The sequence below is a fragment of the Geotrypetes seraphini genome, chromosome 4, assembly GCF_902459505.1.
Source record: "Geotrypetes seraphini chromosome 4, aGeoSer1.1, whole genome shotgun sequence".
Taxonomy (NCBI): Eukaryota; Metazoa; Chordata; class Amphibia; order Gymnophiona; family Dermophiidae; genus Geotrypetes; species Geotrypetes seraphini.
Window position 1 is genome coordinate 131,053,741 of NC_047087.1, and position 19,172 is coordinate 131,072,912.

The following is a 19,172-nucleotide window of genomic DNA, read 5'->3' on the forward strand; positions in this document are numbered from 1 at the left end:
AAATTCTTCTTTATCAAGGATTCACTCTCAGTCCTTGCTTCTCATTCTATTTTCTCCTTCTTCCCCTCCCTCATATTCTGGCCATCTTTCTCTCTCAATTCTCAGTCCTTTCCCTAGCTCCAAAAGGCTCTCTCTATTACAGATAGTGCAGAATGTGGCAGCCCGTATGATCTCATGGGTAGCCTGGAATGATCATAACACTCCAGTGCTGAAGAGTTTGCATTGGCTGCCAATTCAATCATGGATTGAATACAAAATTTTGACAATTGTCCATCAGGTGATCCATGGGGAGACGCTTTTGTACCTAAAACAGCTCCTGAAATAATATATTCCTTCTCTGCCAGGGTTTTTAAGATTATGTAGAGAGAAACTCTCTTTTAAGAAACAGTTGAAAACTTACCTGTTTATTAAAGCATTTTATTAGTTTTGAAGAAAAATGTATTTTACAGTTCATACAGGGTGAACTTTTATTAGCGTTATGCTATTTTTAATGTTTATATTTGGAAGAAATGAATAGGATGTATCTGTTTTACTATGTTTGAGTAAGTTATGAATATGTATGTTTCCTACTGTAACCCGCTTAGGAGATAGGCGGGGAAGACATTTTTAAAATAAAATAAATACATACATATGTCATACTATCCCTGGAGTGTTTTTTCCACAGCTCTCCCTCAATTGTTGGTCATCTCTGTCCCTACACCTAATTCTCTCAGCCTTGATTTAACCAGCAGCATTCCTATCCATTCTATTATGCACTTTTCAGTATTTATTTTTAAAGCATTTACCCCATTTACAATTAATCAGCTTGCTACTGTAAAAACAGCTTAATACCGTAAAAACTGGTGCCAATGCTATAGTACCCTCCCTTAGTAATCACACGCTACAAATATCACTTGACTTTCCACACCAGCAGCAGGAGTGGGGCCACATGGGGCCAATCTCATGGCTTATATTGTGAAACTGGCACCGTTTGGGGGGAAGGGGTGAGCAGGGTGTAAGGGAAAGGATTGGGACTTGTATACTGCCTTTTTGTAGTTTTACAACTACACTCAAAGTGGTTTACATACAGGTACCTCAAGCATTTCCCCTCTGTCCCGGTGGGCTCACAATCTATCTAATATACCTGAGACAGTGGAGGATTAAGGGCTAGATTCACTAACCTCAATTGAGTAGCCAATCCGTGGCCAATCCCTGCAGGCCCGATGAATTTCCAAAACAAAAACATTTAAATGAGGAGGAACACCCCCCTCTGACTGCACAGATCACTAGTGTGCGATCTCGACGCATGCGCAGACCATTTGTAGATGGTCTGCGCATGCATCTAAGACCCATATGAGCCACAACTTTTTTTTTTTTTTTACTTTACTAGCCCAGCAAGCCCATGGTTTTAACCCGCTTTAAAACCGTGGGTTAAAACCACAGGTTCGCAGTGCAGGAAAGGGCAGGGGAGAGCAGGGCAGCGATTCGGGGTGGCAGGCAGGAGAGATTCGGGGGAGAGCAGGGCGGCGATTCGGGGAGGTAGGCAGGAGAGATTCAGGGCAGAGCAGGCAGGAGAGATTTGGAGCAGAGAGATAATTGTTGGGGCAACAGAGAGCAGAGCATGCAGAGAGCAGGGCAGAAAGCAGAGTGGCAATGGAGCTGGAGAGTCAGAAAGGACGTTTGCGACTGGTCCCTAGCAGTCGCTTCTTGGGTTGATCGGCCTGCCCAGTCGGTTTGCAAAATTTGTTTTGTGAATCGTGTCCCTGCCTACTTTGCATGCTGTTCCCCTCATTTGCATGCACGGATCAGAATCGAATCAGGCCGGAGTAAAATCGGGTCACAAAGGGGTCGCAAACCGATCAGTACACAATCGGTTTACTTAGTGAATCTAGCCCTAAGTGACTTGCCCAGGGTCACAGGAAACTGTCAGGGTTTGAGCTGATCAGTTCTTGCTAGAATCAGTGACAGGATATCGCCCCTGGGGAGCCAGGAACACTGGTCTAAATTGGGGGATAGCTGGCAACCTTAACAGCAGAACCTAAAAGATTACAGAAGATTTAACATTTGTATTAAAAGTTTTGTCTGCGAGAGATACAATAAATAGCATTCAACACACAAGAGAATATTTAAACAATAGTGACATTTTGATGCTAAGTTAAGACTACTTTATCAATGAGTGGTCAAAGGATTGATAATAGATACGTTTGCAGCCCTCTGTCTGTCTTAGTCTGCTTGAAGTTCCTATTGTGAGTTTTTAATAGTTGTGTTTGTTTGCTTTATCTTTTTTGTTTTATTATTCTAGCTCAAAATGCCATAGCTGGTGAAGAAGGTAGAATCTGTGAAAATGTAATAAGCTTGGAAATCATCTCCCCAGATGTTCCAGATTTGACACTGATTGACTTGCCTGGGATAGTAAGAGTGGCTGTAGGGAATCAGCCTGAGAACATTGGAACTCAGGTGAGACAGAGGTCAGACAATGTATAAGTAGAGATCGTATTATAAGTAATAGATTAACAAAGAATTGCTTTCAAACACCTAACAGACCTCCACAATGGAAATGATCTATACTGTATAAATAATTGTGTGTAGCAGGTTTATGAGAAGCTCTGTGACCTTACACTGTGAAGCAGTTCCAGCAGTTGTCCACAAACTGTATCCCAAATGAGATCAAACAAACCAACCAATAGGGTCATATGTGGCACCAGCTCTGTGGGTGTTGTAGATGCCCGAGCACCTCCAATATTTTTGGGACTTCACTTGACCCCGTGCGGTCCAAGCATCTCTTCCCCTTCTGCCCACCTTCCTCCCTTCCCCTCACCTTCCTGCAGTGGCATTCCAATGGCAGTGGCATTCCGGTCTCACACACCTTTCTTAATTCAAGGACCATGCAGCAATTTTAGATAACATTTACATCCATCCTCTCAAGGAGTACGTCAGAAAAGGATGTTTAACTCCACCTTTGGGTTCCTAGGACTACATATCTGGTACAGTCTTCCTGCCTGCCCATCTGCGATGATTACCTACACATTGCCTGTTCAGGAAAAGATTAAAGTAACCCAAAAATCAGACTTGTGACATTTGATTAAAACAATCAGTGTAGAGTAATATTTTTTTGATGATATGAAACCTCAGAGTCCTGCACTGTTCAATGATCACATTGAAACAGCTGAATGCAGGTTTGCAGTTTATCTTTCATCGGGTTTTCATATATATTTTTTTGCTAATGATCTCTAAAGCACTCTTGAAACACCCGCACTTAAATACGTGCAGAAATTATATATAAAACTGTGACACTTATCTTAAAGCTGGTCGCTTGTTGTTTAACATGAACAAATGGCCCAACGGGACCCGTTTCACCAATTTTGGCTTTTTCAGGGGTCTGTGTTCAGGTGTGAACAGCTCGACCTGCCCTTAGCAGATCAAAAATGGCGTCGGAAAAGATTAAAGACATATCTCTTCCCCCAACTGACACAACTCTTCCCAGCTCTCTTCATCCCACAGACTGCCACCCTTAAAATGACATGGCAATATTGAACTCACCTATCAATAACGCTATATCACAAATGTAACTCATCTTGCTGTAAATTGCAATGATTCCATTTTGAAATTTGCGAGATATAAGAAGTTGTATTGTATTGTAAGGCCTGTAACAGAGATACCACCATCTGCATTGCCCTTTCACACTCCTGTCGAGATGGAGCCCGGATCAACCAATCGTCCAAGTAAGGATGGACCTAGGTTTTGATGCAGAAATAAAACTCTGAAAAAAAGATTGATAAAAATCCAAGATGGCCACCACTTGCAAATTCATGCCAAAAAACAGCAAAAATAAACAAAATCCAAAAACAAAAAATAGTGATTTGGTGCCTGGAGGGGTGGGGGGACCTGAACCCTACCCTCAGAAATTGAAAAATTAGTTTTTAAAATGTTTTACAAACCACCCTCGAAGTTCCCATAGCAAATAATGGAGGTTTACTGAGTGCCAGCTTGTCAGCTCTTTTACACAGCAGTTGAATGGAGGAAAAGGATCTTAATTTCTCTTTGCCATTTTCAGGGCACAGACCGTAGAAGTCTGTCAGCTCTAACCTTGTTCTCTAACTACTGAAGCTGTTATCGAAGCCCTACTCCAGCCCTTCCAAATCTCTCCAGCCATGATTGAGGCACAGACCAAAGAAGTATGCCATGCACTGTCCAGCTGTGATCAGGGCACAGATCATAGAAGTCTTCCCAGCATTAGCTTTGCTTCTTAATTACTAGTATTGCTGTCCAATCACTGCTAAGCTTGTTTGGTTCCACGCTTTTCTTTATATATATATATATCCCATGCATTTTTGAATTCTGTTACCATTTTCATCTTTACCACCTCCCCTGGGAGGGCATTCCAAACATCAACCATAGTTCTGTTTTCTCTGAATAACTACATGAACAGATTTCATACCCCTCTATCCCTTTATTCCATCTCTGGAGGAGGCCAAGGAATAGTTAAACTACAGACACAAATTATAGTTTAAACATCAAGGCCTTGGAAGTTCTTGGTGGCAGGGGGCCAGGGAGAGAGATAGAAAGAAAGAAAGACAAACAGACAGGGGGCCAGAAAGATAGCCAGCCAGCCAGTGGCCAAAGAGAGACAAAGAAAAAAGGGCAGACAGCAGCGACCAAGGAGAGAGAGAGAGAAAGAGAGAAAGACAGACAGACAGGGGGCCAGGGAGAGGCACAGACAGAAAGAAAGACAGACAGACAGACATCTATTCTAGCACCCGTTAATATAACGGGCTTAAAGACTAATATAAAATATAATTCAAATTGTGTTCATGTTTGTTTGGGGGCACCCCTGGTCCTATGTGCCTGTTAACTATTCAGCAGTGTTGGATGGCAGTAGGTCTGCAGATCTTGTATGGTGCTTGCAGTAGGCTTTCTTTGTGGCTCAGGTCAGAAAAAAGCAGTAGCAGTAGTGATGGTTGCTTTAGGCATTCAGTGAGCCACATCAGCCTTTCATTTTTGATGGGCCCTTTTCTATTAGTTATTTTTTTTTAATAGTGATCATCAATGCTCTCTCTAAAGAAAGGCTGGATGCTTGCAAAATTTTTTGTATGAGCGACAAATTCTATAAACCAACACTTTTTTATCCCAGTATTAGCAATGCTTTTCTGTATATAGCACTAAAAAAAATAAATCACACATATGGTAATTGATTTAGTTAATTAATTTTTTATAGTATAATTTTGTTTGAAAATTGGGTCAGATAAGTATTTGTGTGAGCAACCAAGTAATAATCATGTAAAATGTATGAGCGATTGCTCAAGCATTCCACTTAGAGGGAACATAGGTGGCCATATAATTGCATGTAGATGGCAAGTCTTGCTAGGAAACTTCACTCTTTCTTTGATATATAGTAGTCTTCCCGTGGTGTAGCAAGGGTTGGAGTTGCCCGGGGCAGTAGCACTCTTCCCCTGCTCCACCCCCTCCCCCCCCCCCCCCCCCCAATATCTCTTTAACTTTGCCTCTGCTCTCCCTCTGATGTCACTTCCTGGTTGGAGCAGCAGCTCGTACCAGCAAAGAGTTAGAGGCACTTTGTGGGAAGGGGTGGGAAGGCCTGTGTGCAGTAGAGGAGATGCAGGGAAGGATGGGGGGAGGGGGGTAAAGAGGAGGAGAGGTTGCTGCACCCCCTCCAAGACAGCACCTTAGGGTGGTCTGCACCCTTGCACCCCTTACTACACCACTGTAGTCATCTATTCCTATATTCTTTTTTGTACTCTGCTTTGTTCTTTTACTACAGATCAAGAAACTAATTCAAAACTACATTGAAAAGCAAGAGACTATCATTTTAGTAGTGGCTCCATGTAATGTGGATATAGCGACCATAGAGGCATTGGCTATAGCTCATGAGGTGGATCCGAATGGGAAAAGAACTCTTGGTAAGCTAAAGTATAAATGAAGTCGTCTGCTGTCTGTGTCTTTATTACATTTTCTTTATCTATGAGAGTGATTTTAGGATTGGCTGCATGAGGCCGATATATGTATACAAACCAGCGATTTTAGAAAGGGAAAGTATACTTGGATGACCTTTCTTTTTACCGATTTAGTTGGATTTTTAGAAGTATTTTCATTTCAATTATGAGCCCCTTAATCTACAGTTACCAAATCTTGGAAAATTGTTCTGAAAAATATTTAATGATAGAGAAAAAAAGATGATCAAAACCTTCACTCTTCCTACCATCTGACAAACTAGCATTATCAGTAGGGGTGCATTCAATCATAGGTCATGTGCTTGTGCTAATGTGCCAGATCGTATGGAAACTGAAAGTTTCTTTTTTCTCCATCATTAAATAGTCTTTAGGAACAGTTTTGTAAGATTTGGAAACTATAAACTTTAAAGCTTTTAAAATAAGAAGGAATAATAATGTAAATTACCTGTGATATGATTCAAATAATTCCTAACTATATCACAGTTAACTTATAAACTAGTCTTTAAGCCCGTTACATTAACGGGTGCTAGAATAAGAGTTTTTACCTCATGCAAAATTGTAATTTCTTTAATAAGACATTAACTATTTTTTCTACGACCCTCACAGTTAGTTTAACATCTTTCCTTTCTCAAAACTGACACATTTCAATCACTATATGGGAAATAAAATCATTTTCCCTACCTTTGTTGTCTGGCGACTTTATTTTTCTGTGCTTTTAACTATGTTTCCAGGGTCTCCTGCATGCTTCTCCTCTGGTTCTCCTTCCCTCCCCCAACCAACATCTATCTCTCCCTCCCTCCATGAGTCCAACTTTTCACTCTCTGCCCTCTCCCCCTTCCCCAGTGTAACATTTCTCCTTCCCTCCCTTCTGCCCTCCCCATCCATATCACCCTCTCCACGTCCAACACTTTTTGCCTCCAGCACACTTTCTCTCTCTGTCATTGCCTCTTCCCTCAGTGGCATCCTTCTTTCTCACCCCCCAATCCAACATGCTATCTCCCCATGCACCATCTCACCCTCACCTCCAGTGTGTAGCACCTTTCCTTTTCCTCCTTTTCTGCCAGGTCCAGCAGCACCTCTTCTCCCTTCCTTTTACCTCCCCCCCTGTCCAGGAGTATCCCTTCTCCCCTGTCCAGCAGCACCTCTTCTCCCTTCCTTTTACCTCCCATGTCCAGCAGTACCCCTTCCCTGCTCCCCCTGCCCAGCAGTAGCCCTTCTCCCTTCCTTTTACCTCCCCCCTGCCAAGTAATACCCCTTCTCCCTTCCCTGCTCCCCCTCTCCAGCATCCGCTAGCTTTAGTTTAGCTTTAGCCACGGTTTCATCAAGCAGCCTCAGGGCTTTTGCTAGGCCAGCCCGCCATGCATCATCTAAGTGGGCCGGCCTAGCAAAGGCCCCATGGCTGCTTGATGAAACTGTGGCTAAAGATAAACTAAAGCCAGCTGCCACTGCTGGCCCGGGGGTTAGAAGAAAAGGAGTCCAAGCAGCGTATTGCCCGCAGAAGGCAGGAAGTCAGCTGGCGTCGGCAAGCGGAGCAGAATGCAGAAAATCAGCTAAAGGCGAGATTATTCTACTGCGCATGCAGAGGCATGACGGCATGGAGTTTCAAGTGTGCATGTGTGCTAAGGGTTTTATTATAGAGGATAATATAATGTGTAAAAGTGCTCAGACCACAACCAAAAGTGACCAAATAATATGAACAGATAAGATTGTTCAATAGGACCTGTTATCCCTGCAGCCAATGTATCAAATGATAAATCATCATCAATGAGATTATTAGTCAAATAACAAATTAATTAGCTGAATGTAACTGGCGGGAGCAATGTCTGTTGGTCCAAACCAGAACAGCCTCCATTACCTATATACATGGAACCGATGTACACAGTCCTGAAGCTGCGATAAACGAGTCTCCCTCCTGACTCGGTTTCACTAATGACTGCTTCTTCAGAAGAGGGAGATATAAAAGAAAAATATAAATGCTATCAAAAGTAAATACTAAATGTGTATTTGTTTATCCATTCACAAAATGATGTCAGCTAAGACATATTTGTTTTCTAAATATTTGGATGACTAATTTCTATGTCCATGGATATTATATCTTATTAATTTGTTTTGCTCAACTTTATTTTTATTGTCTTGGTTCATAATTTTTAATTCACTTAAATGTATACATTATTTGTAATCTTTTGTTAACCGCATAGAACTTTACGGTCCTGCGATTTACAAGCTGATTGTTATGTTATGCTAAGTTACTACTTGTCACAATCTAAATACAATAATAAAAACCTTATATCAGCTTCGTTGACAGAATAAGCATACAGACCAGGACCAAAGGTCCATAACAATAAGTAACTGGCTACAAAATGTCATTTCTGCCTCTATATCGCAACCCAGTAAGAATATGTCATCTGCTGAGTGAATATCATAGGCTAAAAAGTTAATGACAATATGACGAGGCTGAAACTAGCAAGAACCCTATCACCACTAAACATGGAGACTACCCTTTAATATGTCACAGCTGAAACCAATCTATTTCGTTGTTAAGCCCCTCTGGTATTAAAGTGCTCCAATTAAAAATAAAGCGCTGCTCTTTATGAAGTAAATACTGCGTTACATCGGCAGAGTAATTTTCTACATACAACAGAACATTGTATCTTAATTCTTCAATTTTATGGCCGCATGGATGCCAATGAGAAACCAAAGGAGCTTGCAAGCGGTCACATCTGCTATTACTCAAATGTTCTGTAATGCGTTGTTTTATCATTCTTTTGAAGTGGCCAATATAACATTTTTCACACGGGCACTTGATGCAGTATATCACTGCCCTAGAATTCCAATTCGTATTTGTCCTAAGGGCAAACTTCTTACTGTTAGAAAAAGGAATATCTAAACTATCTTCCATCAGGACATATTGACAATATACACAGTGGCCGCAAGGCACATGAAAACCACCCCCACTGTTGTTATAACTTCTGTGTTTGTAATGCAGCAATTCTCCTAAATTACGTCCGCTTTAATACCAGAGTGGCTTAACAATGAGATAGAGTGGTTTCAGCTGTGACATATTAAAGGGTATATACAGACACAAACAGTGCAAATCTGCCCAGTACTGGCCTTAGTTCATCACCATTTACTAATATTTTCTGATTCTAGATCCTCTGTGTTCATCCCATGCCTTTTTGAACTCTGCTACCGTTTTCCTCTCCATCATCTCTCTCGGAAGCGCATTCCAGACATCCACCACCCTCTCCGTATATTTCTTATATACTGCTTCTATTCAAAATGATTTACATTCAGGTACTCTCTCCCTATCTGTCCAGGTGGGCTCCCAATCTAATTACAGTACCAGTTTACTTTCAGGTACTCTAAGTATTTCACCCTGTCTATACCAGCAGGCTCACAATCTAACTATGGTACTTGGGTTTTTTCTTAGATTTTTTTTTTTTTTTTTTTTTAAAGTTCTTTCCCTTACGTGTATGATTGGAAATTTAATTTACCCATTATTATAGTGTTGCCAAATTTACTGGCTTCCCTAATTTCTGTCAACATTTCATTGTCTATCTGTTCATTATGGCCTACAAGTAATAGTTTAGCCCTACCTGGATTCTCTTTCTGTCACACACGGGATTTCTACCCATGAGGATTTCATGTTGCTGACTGTTTCATGATGAATTTTTATTGTTTTAGATTCAATTCCTTTTGTAATATATAGAGCCACTCCCCCGCCCTCACCACCTGTACAAATTTGATCCACCCTATCACTGCACTATAATTTATACCCTAGTAATACAATTTATCATTGGTTATCCTCTACCAACAGGTCTCTGAGATACCTATTATAACCAGCTGTTCATATTAGTGCTATGTACACTCACTAGAATTTATAGACATTTCAAATTGTGCTTTTTATTTGTATCTATAAGGTGCTTAGCAGTTGACAGGGATAATTTGGAGTCTCCCATTAAAGACTCCTGATCTAATTTCCCTATTTTAATACTATCCATGCACACCTGACTGCTGGCTTTCACTCTGGTTCTAGATAGATATACATATTTGTTTTTGCTTTTTTCCCTACATTCTTAGAGAATGACCTAGTGGTTAGACCTGCTTCCTCAGCACCCTGAGATCATGGATTTGATCTCAGTGCTGTTCCTTGGGCAAGTCACTTAACCTTCCATTGCCCCAGGTACCATAGTTAGATTGTGAGCCCACTGGGACAGATAGAGAAAATGCTTAGAGTACCTGACTACTGTTCAATGTAAACTGCCTTGAGTGAATCTCTTCATAAAGGCAGTAAATAAATCCCAATAAATAAAATAGAAGACAGGAAAAAAAATTCCTGAATGCAGGTTTCTGATTGAAAGTATACACACACTTTTCTGAAAATTGGTGCAAAGTCTGCAAGTGAAAAGCACTCTCAGATAGTCCTACCACATTATAATTTGCACATTGTAATTTGCTGATTGTCCAGCTCTTTTTGGTGTGAACCGCCTAGAAGTTGTCTGATTATGGCGATATAGAAGAATAAAGTTATGTTATGTTATAGTTTATATACTTAGATTAGAAAGCAGGCTTGATAGGTGATGGGGTGAATTGGACGAACTGTGCACTTAAAAATCTTTTATGTAATAATCGATGGTTGGCTTTTGAAGTAGTGTGTGATAAATCTAATCTACCAGCCAATCTATATATTAATTAGCTTCAACTAAAACTCGTTGTGTGTGCTTCAATTCCGGAACTTCTAAAATTGAAACCAATACCTGATCTCCTTCAAAATATTATTACTATAGCTCCTCTTAAAGGTGTTGCCTCTAAATGGTACACTTTATTGAGACAAACTTCACCTGTGTCTATATCACTAATGATGAGTGCATGGCATCCGGGTTTAGACATTTCTGCTGATGATGAGCTTTGGCAGAAAGTGTGGACCAGAGTATTCAAATCTATTAGATCGGCTCCAGTCCTTCAATCAATATACTTTCTATTACATCGATCCCACTGGACGCCACAAACTCGCTAAATTTTCCAAAGAAGGCTCCAATCTATGCTGGTCCTGTGGAAAATTCGAAGGTACATTGCCGCACATGTTATACCAATGCTCACATATTAAATTGTATTGGAATAGTAACCAAACACCTCTATCCATGTCTGTTTTATATGTTCTGTTCTATTTTACTAAAAATTCAATAAAAATATTTGAACTTAAATTGTATTGGGATAAAGTCTGGAGCACCATATCCACCATTCTAAATATTAATGAACCCTTACATCTTAAGAACATAAGAACATAAGCAGTGCCTCCGCCGGGTCAGACCATAGGTCCATCCTGCCCGGCAGTCCGCTCCCGCGGCGGCCCGAACAGGTCACGGCCTGTCTGAGTCACCAGAAGGGGCCCCCTTGCCACCTTGGTTTCCCATTGAGTTCTATCTTCCCATCGAAGTCCTAACCCTCCGGTCTTGCACATGCACGACCAGAGCAGGCCGCGACCCCTGGTTAGCTTTCTATACCTGTGTTACATCTCAGCACCTCTCTCAGTATCCCACGATCCCCCTATCCCTCAGGAATCCGTCCAATCCCTGTTTGAATCCATGGTCTCACATATTCTATGCCCGAACCCAATGCTCGTTTACTTAACATCTTATTATTCTTGGCTATTAAAAACATCTTGCACTGTTGGAAGGACTTATCTAAGGTAGAATGCATTGTATGGTGGAACACTGTATGCATAACCAACAAATTTGAAAGTGTAATAGCTGAAAAACATCATTCTCTTAGTTCTTTTCTCAAAGTATGGAGACCTGTTCAACTTTATTGTGACTTGGACCATTGACATAAAATTATTTCAATGTAATACCAATGTAATATTTATAAAATATATTTAGGGCTCCTTTTACAAAGCCACGCTAGCGGGTCTAACACACGTGACTTTTCATTGCGCGCTAACCCCAGTGCTGGCCAAAAAACTACCGCCTGCTCAAGAGGAGGCGGTAGCAGCTAGTGCGGCCGGCAGTTTAGCGTGCGCTATTACGTGCGTTAAACCGCTAGCGCGGCTTTGTAAAAGGAGCCCTTAGAGTCAGTTAATTAAGTTGCTTGGGATGCTCAGCATGATTTTCATTGGGAACTCTCTTCTATTCTTTTCACGTATACTCTCAGCTGAAATTATATGTACTGGTCCTGCTGGATTTGGTTGACATGAGACACTAGTTGTATTGACTTATAAATAATACTATCTTCCCGCTTATTAACTGTGATACGTACAACTAGTCTGTTTCATGTTTAAGTTATCTTTTGTATATTTGCATATTTATAATAATTATTTGTATACTTTGTATATTTATTTTGAAAAATAAAAAATTTAAATAAACTAAAAAAAAAAGCTTCAGTTGCAGAGCTCTTATAGAACTAGAAAAAAAACCTCAGTTTACTCAGAAAAAGGTTGAAATTATAAAGCAAACAAATTATCCTAATTCTAGTAAATTGTATTCAAATCTCAGCGGAAACTATCAACCTCCTCCCAGAAAAAGATTTCAGCACATGTTCTCCATCTATGCAAATGAGGAGCTTTGCAGAAATGGAAAGTCTGCTCTCTTCAACTAGAATATATATACACAAGAATTTGAAATTCCTGGGTGTGAGACTATAAACAATAAAACATTCAAAGCAGATTAAAAATAGCCATGGATATTTTACAAAATTCAAAAAGGCCTAATCAATACAGGAACTCTAGCTCTTCAGGATATGAGTCAAATAAGCAATGATTTAGTGGCACCTTTACTCCAAATGCAATTTGAATTCAAAAGCCAACCTCTCCCCTTCAAAGAGCTCTAGCTCTGCTTTATGAGAAGCAAACCCTTATGTCTAAGAAGCTCCTGAAAACAGTATTTCAAATACAAAATATACTATGAATTTCAAAACAATTAAAGCAGCTTTATATTGCACTAATTTTTATCTGCGTTATTTCACAGGCATCCTGACAAAACCTGATTTGGTAGATGGTGGATCAGAAAATTTAATTTTGGAGACAATGAGAAACTCTAAGATTTCATTGAACAAGGGCTACATGATTGTGAAGTGCCGTGGGCAACAGGCCATCCATGACAATTTGTCACTGAAAGATGCAGTACAAGAAGAGGAGGAGTTCTTCAAAAAACATAAACATTTCAGGTAGTATGAATAGTGGGCATTTATTTAGAAATAGTTATATAGACCAAACCTTCCTCTCACTGACAAAACATTATGGGCTCCTTTTACGAAGCGGCTTTATCACACGCAACTTTTTAGCGTGCATTAACCCCTGCATTAGCCAAAAAACTACCGCCTGCTCAAGAGGAGGCAGTAGCAGCTAGCACGGCCGGCAAATTAGCGCACGCTATCACATGCATTAAACCGCTAACGCGGCTTCGTAAAAGGAGCCCTATATCACCAAAGCGGGGTACATGATGAAAACTAATAAAACACAAAAGAAAATAGTAATACTGTAATGACATATACTGTAAACACAATAAAATGAGCAATACACTAGAAAATAAAAAATAAAACAAACCTAAATCAATATGAACCAACCCCAGAAGGCACAGAAGAACATAAGGACGGTCATACTGGTTCAACCCAGTATCCTGTTTCCAAGGTCACAAGTATCTGGCAGTATCCCATAACATAGATAGATTTCATGCTGTTAATCCACAGGGAATTTTCCAAGTCCACCTTAATATTGGTTTATGGGCATTTCTTCTAGGAACATCTCCAAACCTTTTTAAAACTCAAACAACACTTAAAGGTTTTATCATTCACCCTAGCAAGGAATATCAGAGCTTAATTATGTTCTCAGCCCAGCCAACAAAAATAGGGCAGTCTCCATCAAGGGCTATACACTTACCCCCTCTTTTACTAAGGTGCGCTAACCGATTAATGTGCGCTAATCGAATTAGTGTGTGCTAATCGGTTAGCACACCTTTGTAAAAGGACCCCTAAGTGATGATTACATCATTTAAATTTGATGCTATGCATTTTCATTGAGTGAATTATTTTTGTTGGATCTAGTATATATTTGATTGGCTCACATTTTGGTATTTTTTGGGTTAAGGAATAAGGCATGCCAATATAACTTGGCAGATCACATGCCCTTTTCACTGTAAATAGTGCACACTTTCAATTTTTCTGGCACTATACATTAAATATTCCTCTCACAATGCAAATAATTGCTCCTTAAGTCTGTTTGTTTGCGAGAGAGTAGAAGTAGTAGGTGTCGGTTGTGTAGACTATGCTCATGGACCCTCTTCAGTATAGCCCTCAGAAATTGCTGAATGCATGCAGTTAGCCGATTGTATTATGCCTATGATGACACCTGCTGGTGTGTTTGGAAACTCCATGTAGCCAAAAAATCCCCCAAGGCTATTGTATCCTTAATATGCAATGGGAGGGAAGGGAATGACTTATCTGTGTGGGGTTCTCCAGATGGGTTTTTAACATGCACACAGGTTACTACTACTATTTATTATTTCTATAGTGCTACCAGGTTAACAGTTTTCAATCCGGATCAACATGGAAACAACACATGCTAGATTTAGTCTACTTGGATTTCAGCAAAACTTATGATATAGTTCCTTATAGGGGCTCATGATTAGAGAATGACATGGGAGCAAATTTTTCCCCATCCCCACAGGAACTCATTTTCCCGTTCTGTCCTGGAGAGTTCTTTTCCTGTCCCTGCCTCAGTCCAGCCAGCTCTGTCCTCATCTGCACAAGCCTCAAACACTTTAAAATCATAAGTGTTCGAGGCTTGTGTGGTTACAGCAGAGCTTACAGGAATGGGGCAGGGACAGCAACAAAACTCGTGGAGACGGGATGGGGAAATTGAGTTCCTGCGGGGACAGGGAAAATTTGTCCCCATGTCATTCTCTACTCATGATTAAACCAAATGGGCTGAAGTTTAGGAGCCAAAGCTGTGAACTGGATTTGAAACTGGTTAACTGATAGACTACAGAGAGTGATACTTAATGGAATTTGTTCAGAGAAAAGAAGAGTATCTTAGGGATCAATATTGGAGTCAACCCTATTCAAAATATTGGTGAGTGACATTACTGAATGTTAAAAGAAAAAGTTTGCCTTTTTGCAGAAGACAAAGATTTGCAAGAGAATAGATGCCAAGAAAGGAGTGAGTAGTATAATGGGTACACCTCATGTCAAAATGATTGACAGCTGTCAGCGATAAGGATCGGAAGTGAACGCTGATTGGTCGATCCTTATCTCTGACAGCTGTCAATCATTTTGACATGAGGTGTACCCATTATACTACTGGAGTGGATAACATGGGAAGTGACTTGCAAAAATTAGAAGAATGGCCTGGATATCTGGATTTTCGTAGGCTTTCGACAAGGTTCCGCATGAACGACTACTTTGAAAAATCACGAACCATGGAATTGAGGGGGAAATACTCACGTGGATTAAAAATTGGCTGGCGGATAGGAAACAGAGAGTGTGAATAAGTGGACAATACTCAGACAGAAAAAGCGTCACCAGTGGAGGGCCACAGGGTTCGGTGCTTGGACCTGTGCTCTTAAACATATTTATAAATGATCTGGAAATTGGTACGATGAGTGAGGTGATTAAATTTGCAGACAATACGAAGTTATTCAGAGTAGTGAAGATGCGGGAGGATTGCGAACATCTGCAACGTGACATAAACACGTTCAGGAAATGGGCCGCGACATGTCAGATGAGGCTCAACATGGATAAGTGTAAGGTGATGCATGTCGATAACAAAAATCTTATATACGAATACAGGATGTCAAGGGATGGTACTTGGAGAAACTCCCCAGGAAAGAGACTTGGGAGTACTGGTTGACAAATCGATGAAGCCATCTGCTCAATGCATGGTGGCGAAAAGGGCGAACAGAATGCTAGGAATTATTAAGAAAAGGATCACGAACAGATCGGGGAAGGTTATCATGCCGCAGTACTGGACCATGGTACTCCCTCACCTGGAATATTGCATCCAGCACTGGTCGCCGTATTTGAACAAAGACACGGTACTACTCGAAAGGGTCCAGAGAAGATTGACTAAAGTGGTAAAGGGGCTGAATGAGTTGCCGCACAGTGAGAAATTAGAGAAACTGGGCCTCTTCTCTCTTGAAAAGAGGAGACAGAGGGGACATGATAGAAACATTCAAGATACTGAAGGGATAGACTTAGTAGATAAAGACAGGTTATTCACCCTCTCCAAGGTAGGGAGAATGAGAGGGCACTTTCTAAAGTTAAAGGGGACAGATTCTGTACAAATGTAAGGAAGTTCTTCTTCACCCAGAGAGTGGTGGAAAACTGGAATGCTCCTCCAGAGGCTGTTATAGGGGAAAACACCCTCCAGGGATTCAAGACAAGTTAGACAAGTTTCTGCTGAACCGGAACGTATGTAGGTAGGGCTGGTCTAAGTCCGCGGGAGCGGACTGCTGGGCACAATGGACCACTGGTCTGATCCAGCAGCGGCAACTTCTTATGTTCAAAGAAGTGCAGCATGATGCACTTAGGGTCTGTAAATTCAATGGAGCTATATGTGTTAGGGGGGGAAAAAAAGCTAATGTGCATGGACTGGGATATAACGTGACAACGTAAAACATTTCAAAGTGGTGAAACAATGTGACAAGATAGTGGCCATAGACAGAAGGATGCTAGGCTGTGTAGAAAGAGGCATTACATGCAGAAGATGATAATGCCCCTGTACAAGTTGTTGGGGAGGCCCCATTTGAAGTTTGTGTAGAGTTTTGAAGGCTATATCTTGTTAAGGACATAAAAAGACTTGAACAGTTAATACATAAGTGACAAAAATGACAAAAATGCTATAACATAACATAAATTTGTATTTATACATCGGAAAAGTCTTTCAGTTCTATGCATTGTCAGTGAGTTGCAACATAACTTGGGCATAAGCAGTAAACGGAACAATTACATCTTAAATAGGATTACAGGATTTAGCAAAAAGGTATGTTTTTTTAGAAGCCATCTAAAGTGCATGTAGGAGGCTGATGCTTTGACCAGTGGGTTCAGTTCTGGATCTCTGAAGGTGGCTTGGTATGATAAGGGTCTGTTAATGAACCTTCTGTAGGTGCAGCATTTGACTGAGGGATTTGTGCCAAAAAACATTATGAGAAGAGACTTGAAGACCTTAATATGTATAGTTAGTTCAGTAGCATACCTAGCATATGTAACACCTGGGACCCATCATTCTTTGACACCCCCCCTATCTGTATGAAAAACACAGTTTTTAGTAACAATCCACAAGTTACACAAGAGTGTACCTAGGAAAAGGCAGCATCTTACATACTGCAGTGAGCAGTACGACATCAATCCACCCATTGTAAAACTAAACAAGCCAGACTAGTACAGATCAATCCTGCACAGTCAATCCCAACAGAAAACCATGCCTTTCGAACATACAGAACACAGAAAACACCTTTGCCTAGTATGGAATATGTAATCACAAACTAGCCCCTCCCTCTTTTACAAAACTGTAGTGCATTTATTAGCTACGGTAGTAACAGCTCTGACGCTCTTAGAATTCTGAGCGTTGAAGCTCTTACCACCACGGCCAGCACTAAAAAATGCTCTATGGTTTTGTAAAAGGGGGAATAGAATAGAAATACGTAGACAAAGGTTAAGTTCAATCATCTTTATTAATATTTTAAAATACACACATCAGAGGCACAAATAATAGTAGTTTTAACATTGATGCTAGAAAACATGTATAATATCATTCATGCCTCAATACACTTCATAAAAATAACAATGAAGTAACAGTAATAATCAACAAAACCAGAACTAAAAGTACTGGTCAGACGTGGTAGAGAATGATCAATAAAATTCAACGTATAATGCGTAGACAAAGGTTAAATTGAACCACCAAGAAGCTGGACTCTGCTGGACAATGCAACACCACAGAAACAGCGATGCATCTCCCTTAAAGCAAAAAATAAATAAATATAATTTTTTTTCTACCTTGCCTTCTCTGGTTTCTGCTTTCCTCATCTTCTTGTCACTCTCTTCATTTCATCCACTGTCTACCCTCTCTCTGTCCCTTCTATATGGCATCTTCTCTCCTTCTATGCCCCTTCCAGAAACTGTTTGCCTCCCCCTTCCATCTCTCCCTTCACCCCCATTGGTCTGGCATTCATCTTTCTCCCTTCCCTCTCCCACACCCCATTGGTCTGGCATTTTACTCTCTACTCTCCCTTCCCCCCACTTTCATCAGCATCTGTCCCCTTTCTTTTCCTCCAACCCAATTCCATCCAGTATCCTTCCCCCTTATGTCTCTATCCCCTTTCCCTGCACACCTATTCCATCATCTGCCCCCCTTTCTCTCCCTCCACCACCCTTCTATGCTTCTTTTTCTCTCCCTCAAGCCAGCAAGGTCCCGCAATGACTGCGTCCGCCACCTCTGTTCCGGAAGACGTAAGTGACGTCGGAGGGGATGGACCGGCAGATGCAAGGAGTTGCAGCAAGGTGCCACAATGACTGTGGCTGCCGGTCCATCCCCTCCAACATCAGTCATCGCAGTCATCGCAGGACTTTCCTGCACTTCAGGGCAGCTGCCAACTCTGCTCCGGAATGAGAATGGCAGCCACGCTGAGGTGCAGGTCCCATTGTAAAGCAGTATGGGAGGTTCCGGACCTGGCTGACTGTTCACCCCCCTAGGGCATGCACCCAGGGTGGTTGCCCCCACCCTTGGTACGCCACTGAGTTAGTTAGCTGATTAGTTAGGTGCCATCAACTCATGTTCAAGTCCTAGCAACTTGATGAATTACAGACCTGAAAAGAAATTGATTTTGTGCTAGTCTGGTAAGGTCTTCAAACGTCATCCAGTTTTCCCATGAACTCCCTCCTTGAAGAGGCTAGCCAAAGTGACAGTGAGCATCCCCTCTGACACCCTTAATCACAAGCCTCTCCCAACTAAAGGCAATCTCAATTCAAGGCTCCCTCTCCAACCCAGAAGGCTCCTCCCAATCAATAAATGCTTCCCTCTACCATCTTGTAATCCTTTTCGGGTCTACCTTGAAAAGTCTCGAGTCAAGTGGAGTTGAACATGAGAGATCCTGGTTTGTTTGGGCTGGTTTTGTTTTGTTTTTTGTTTTTTTTTTTGCATGTGCTAGCATTAGGTTCAAAATGGCACTGGAGACCTCTAGTGGTAGTCTGACACTACTACCACTAGGAGGTCAAGCTGTCTTATAAAGGTCAAGTGCC

At 41.1% G+C, this 19,172-nt stretch overlaps 1 protein-coding gene across 1 annotated transcript in view; it reads left to right on the forward strand.

Annotated features, from left to right (window-relative positions):
• MX1 (MX dynamin like GTPase 1) overlaps positions 1-19,172 on the forward strand; it is a 109,352-nt gene that overhangs the window by 39,256 nt on the left and 50,924 nt on the right. The window contains exons 4-6 of the mRNA XM_033942024.1: positions 2,282-2,436; positions 5,756-5,894; positions 12,908-13,106. Coding sequence (XP_033797915.1) covers positions 2,282-2,436; positions 5,756-5,894; positions 12,908-13,106 — 493 coding nt within the window. The remainder of the gene's footprint in view (positions 1-2,281; positions 2,437-5,755; positions 5,895-12,907; positions 13,107-19,172) is intronic.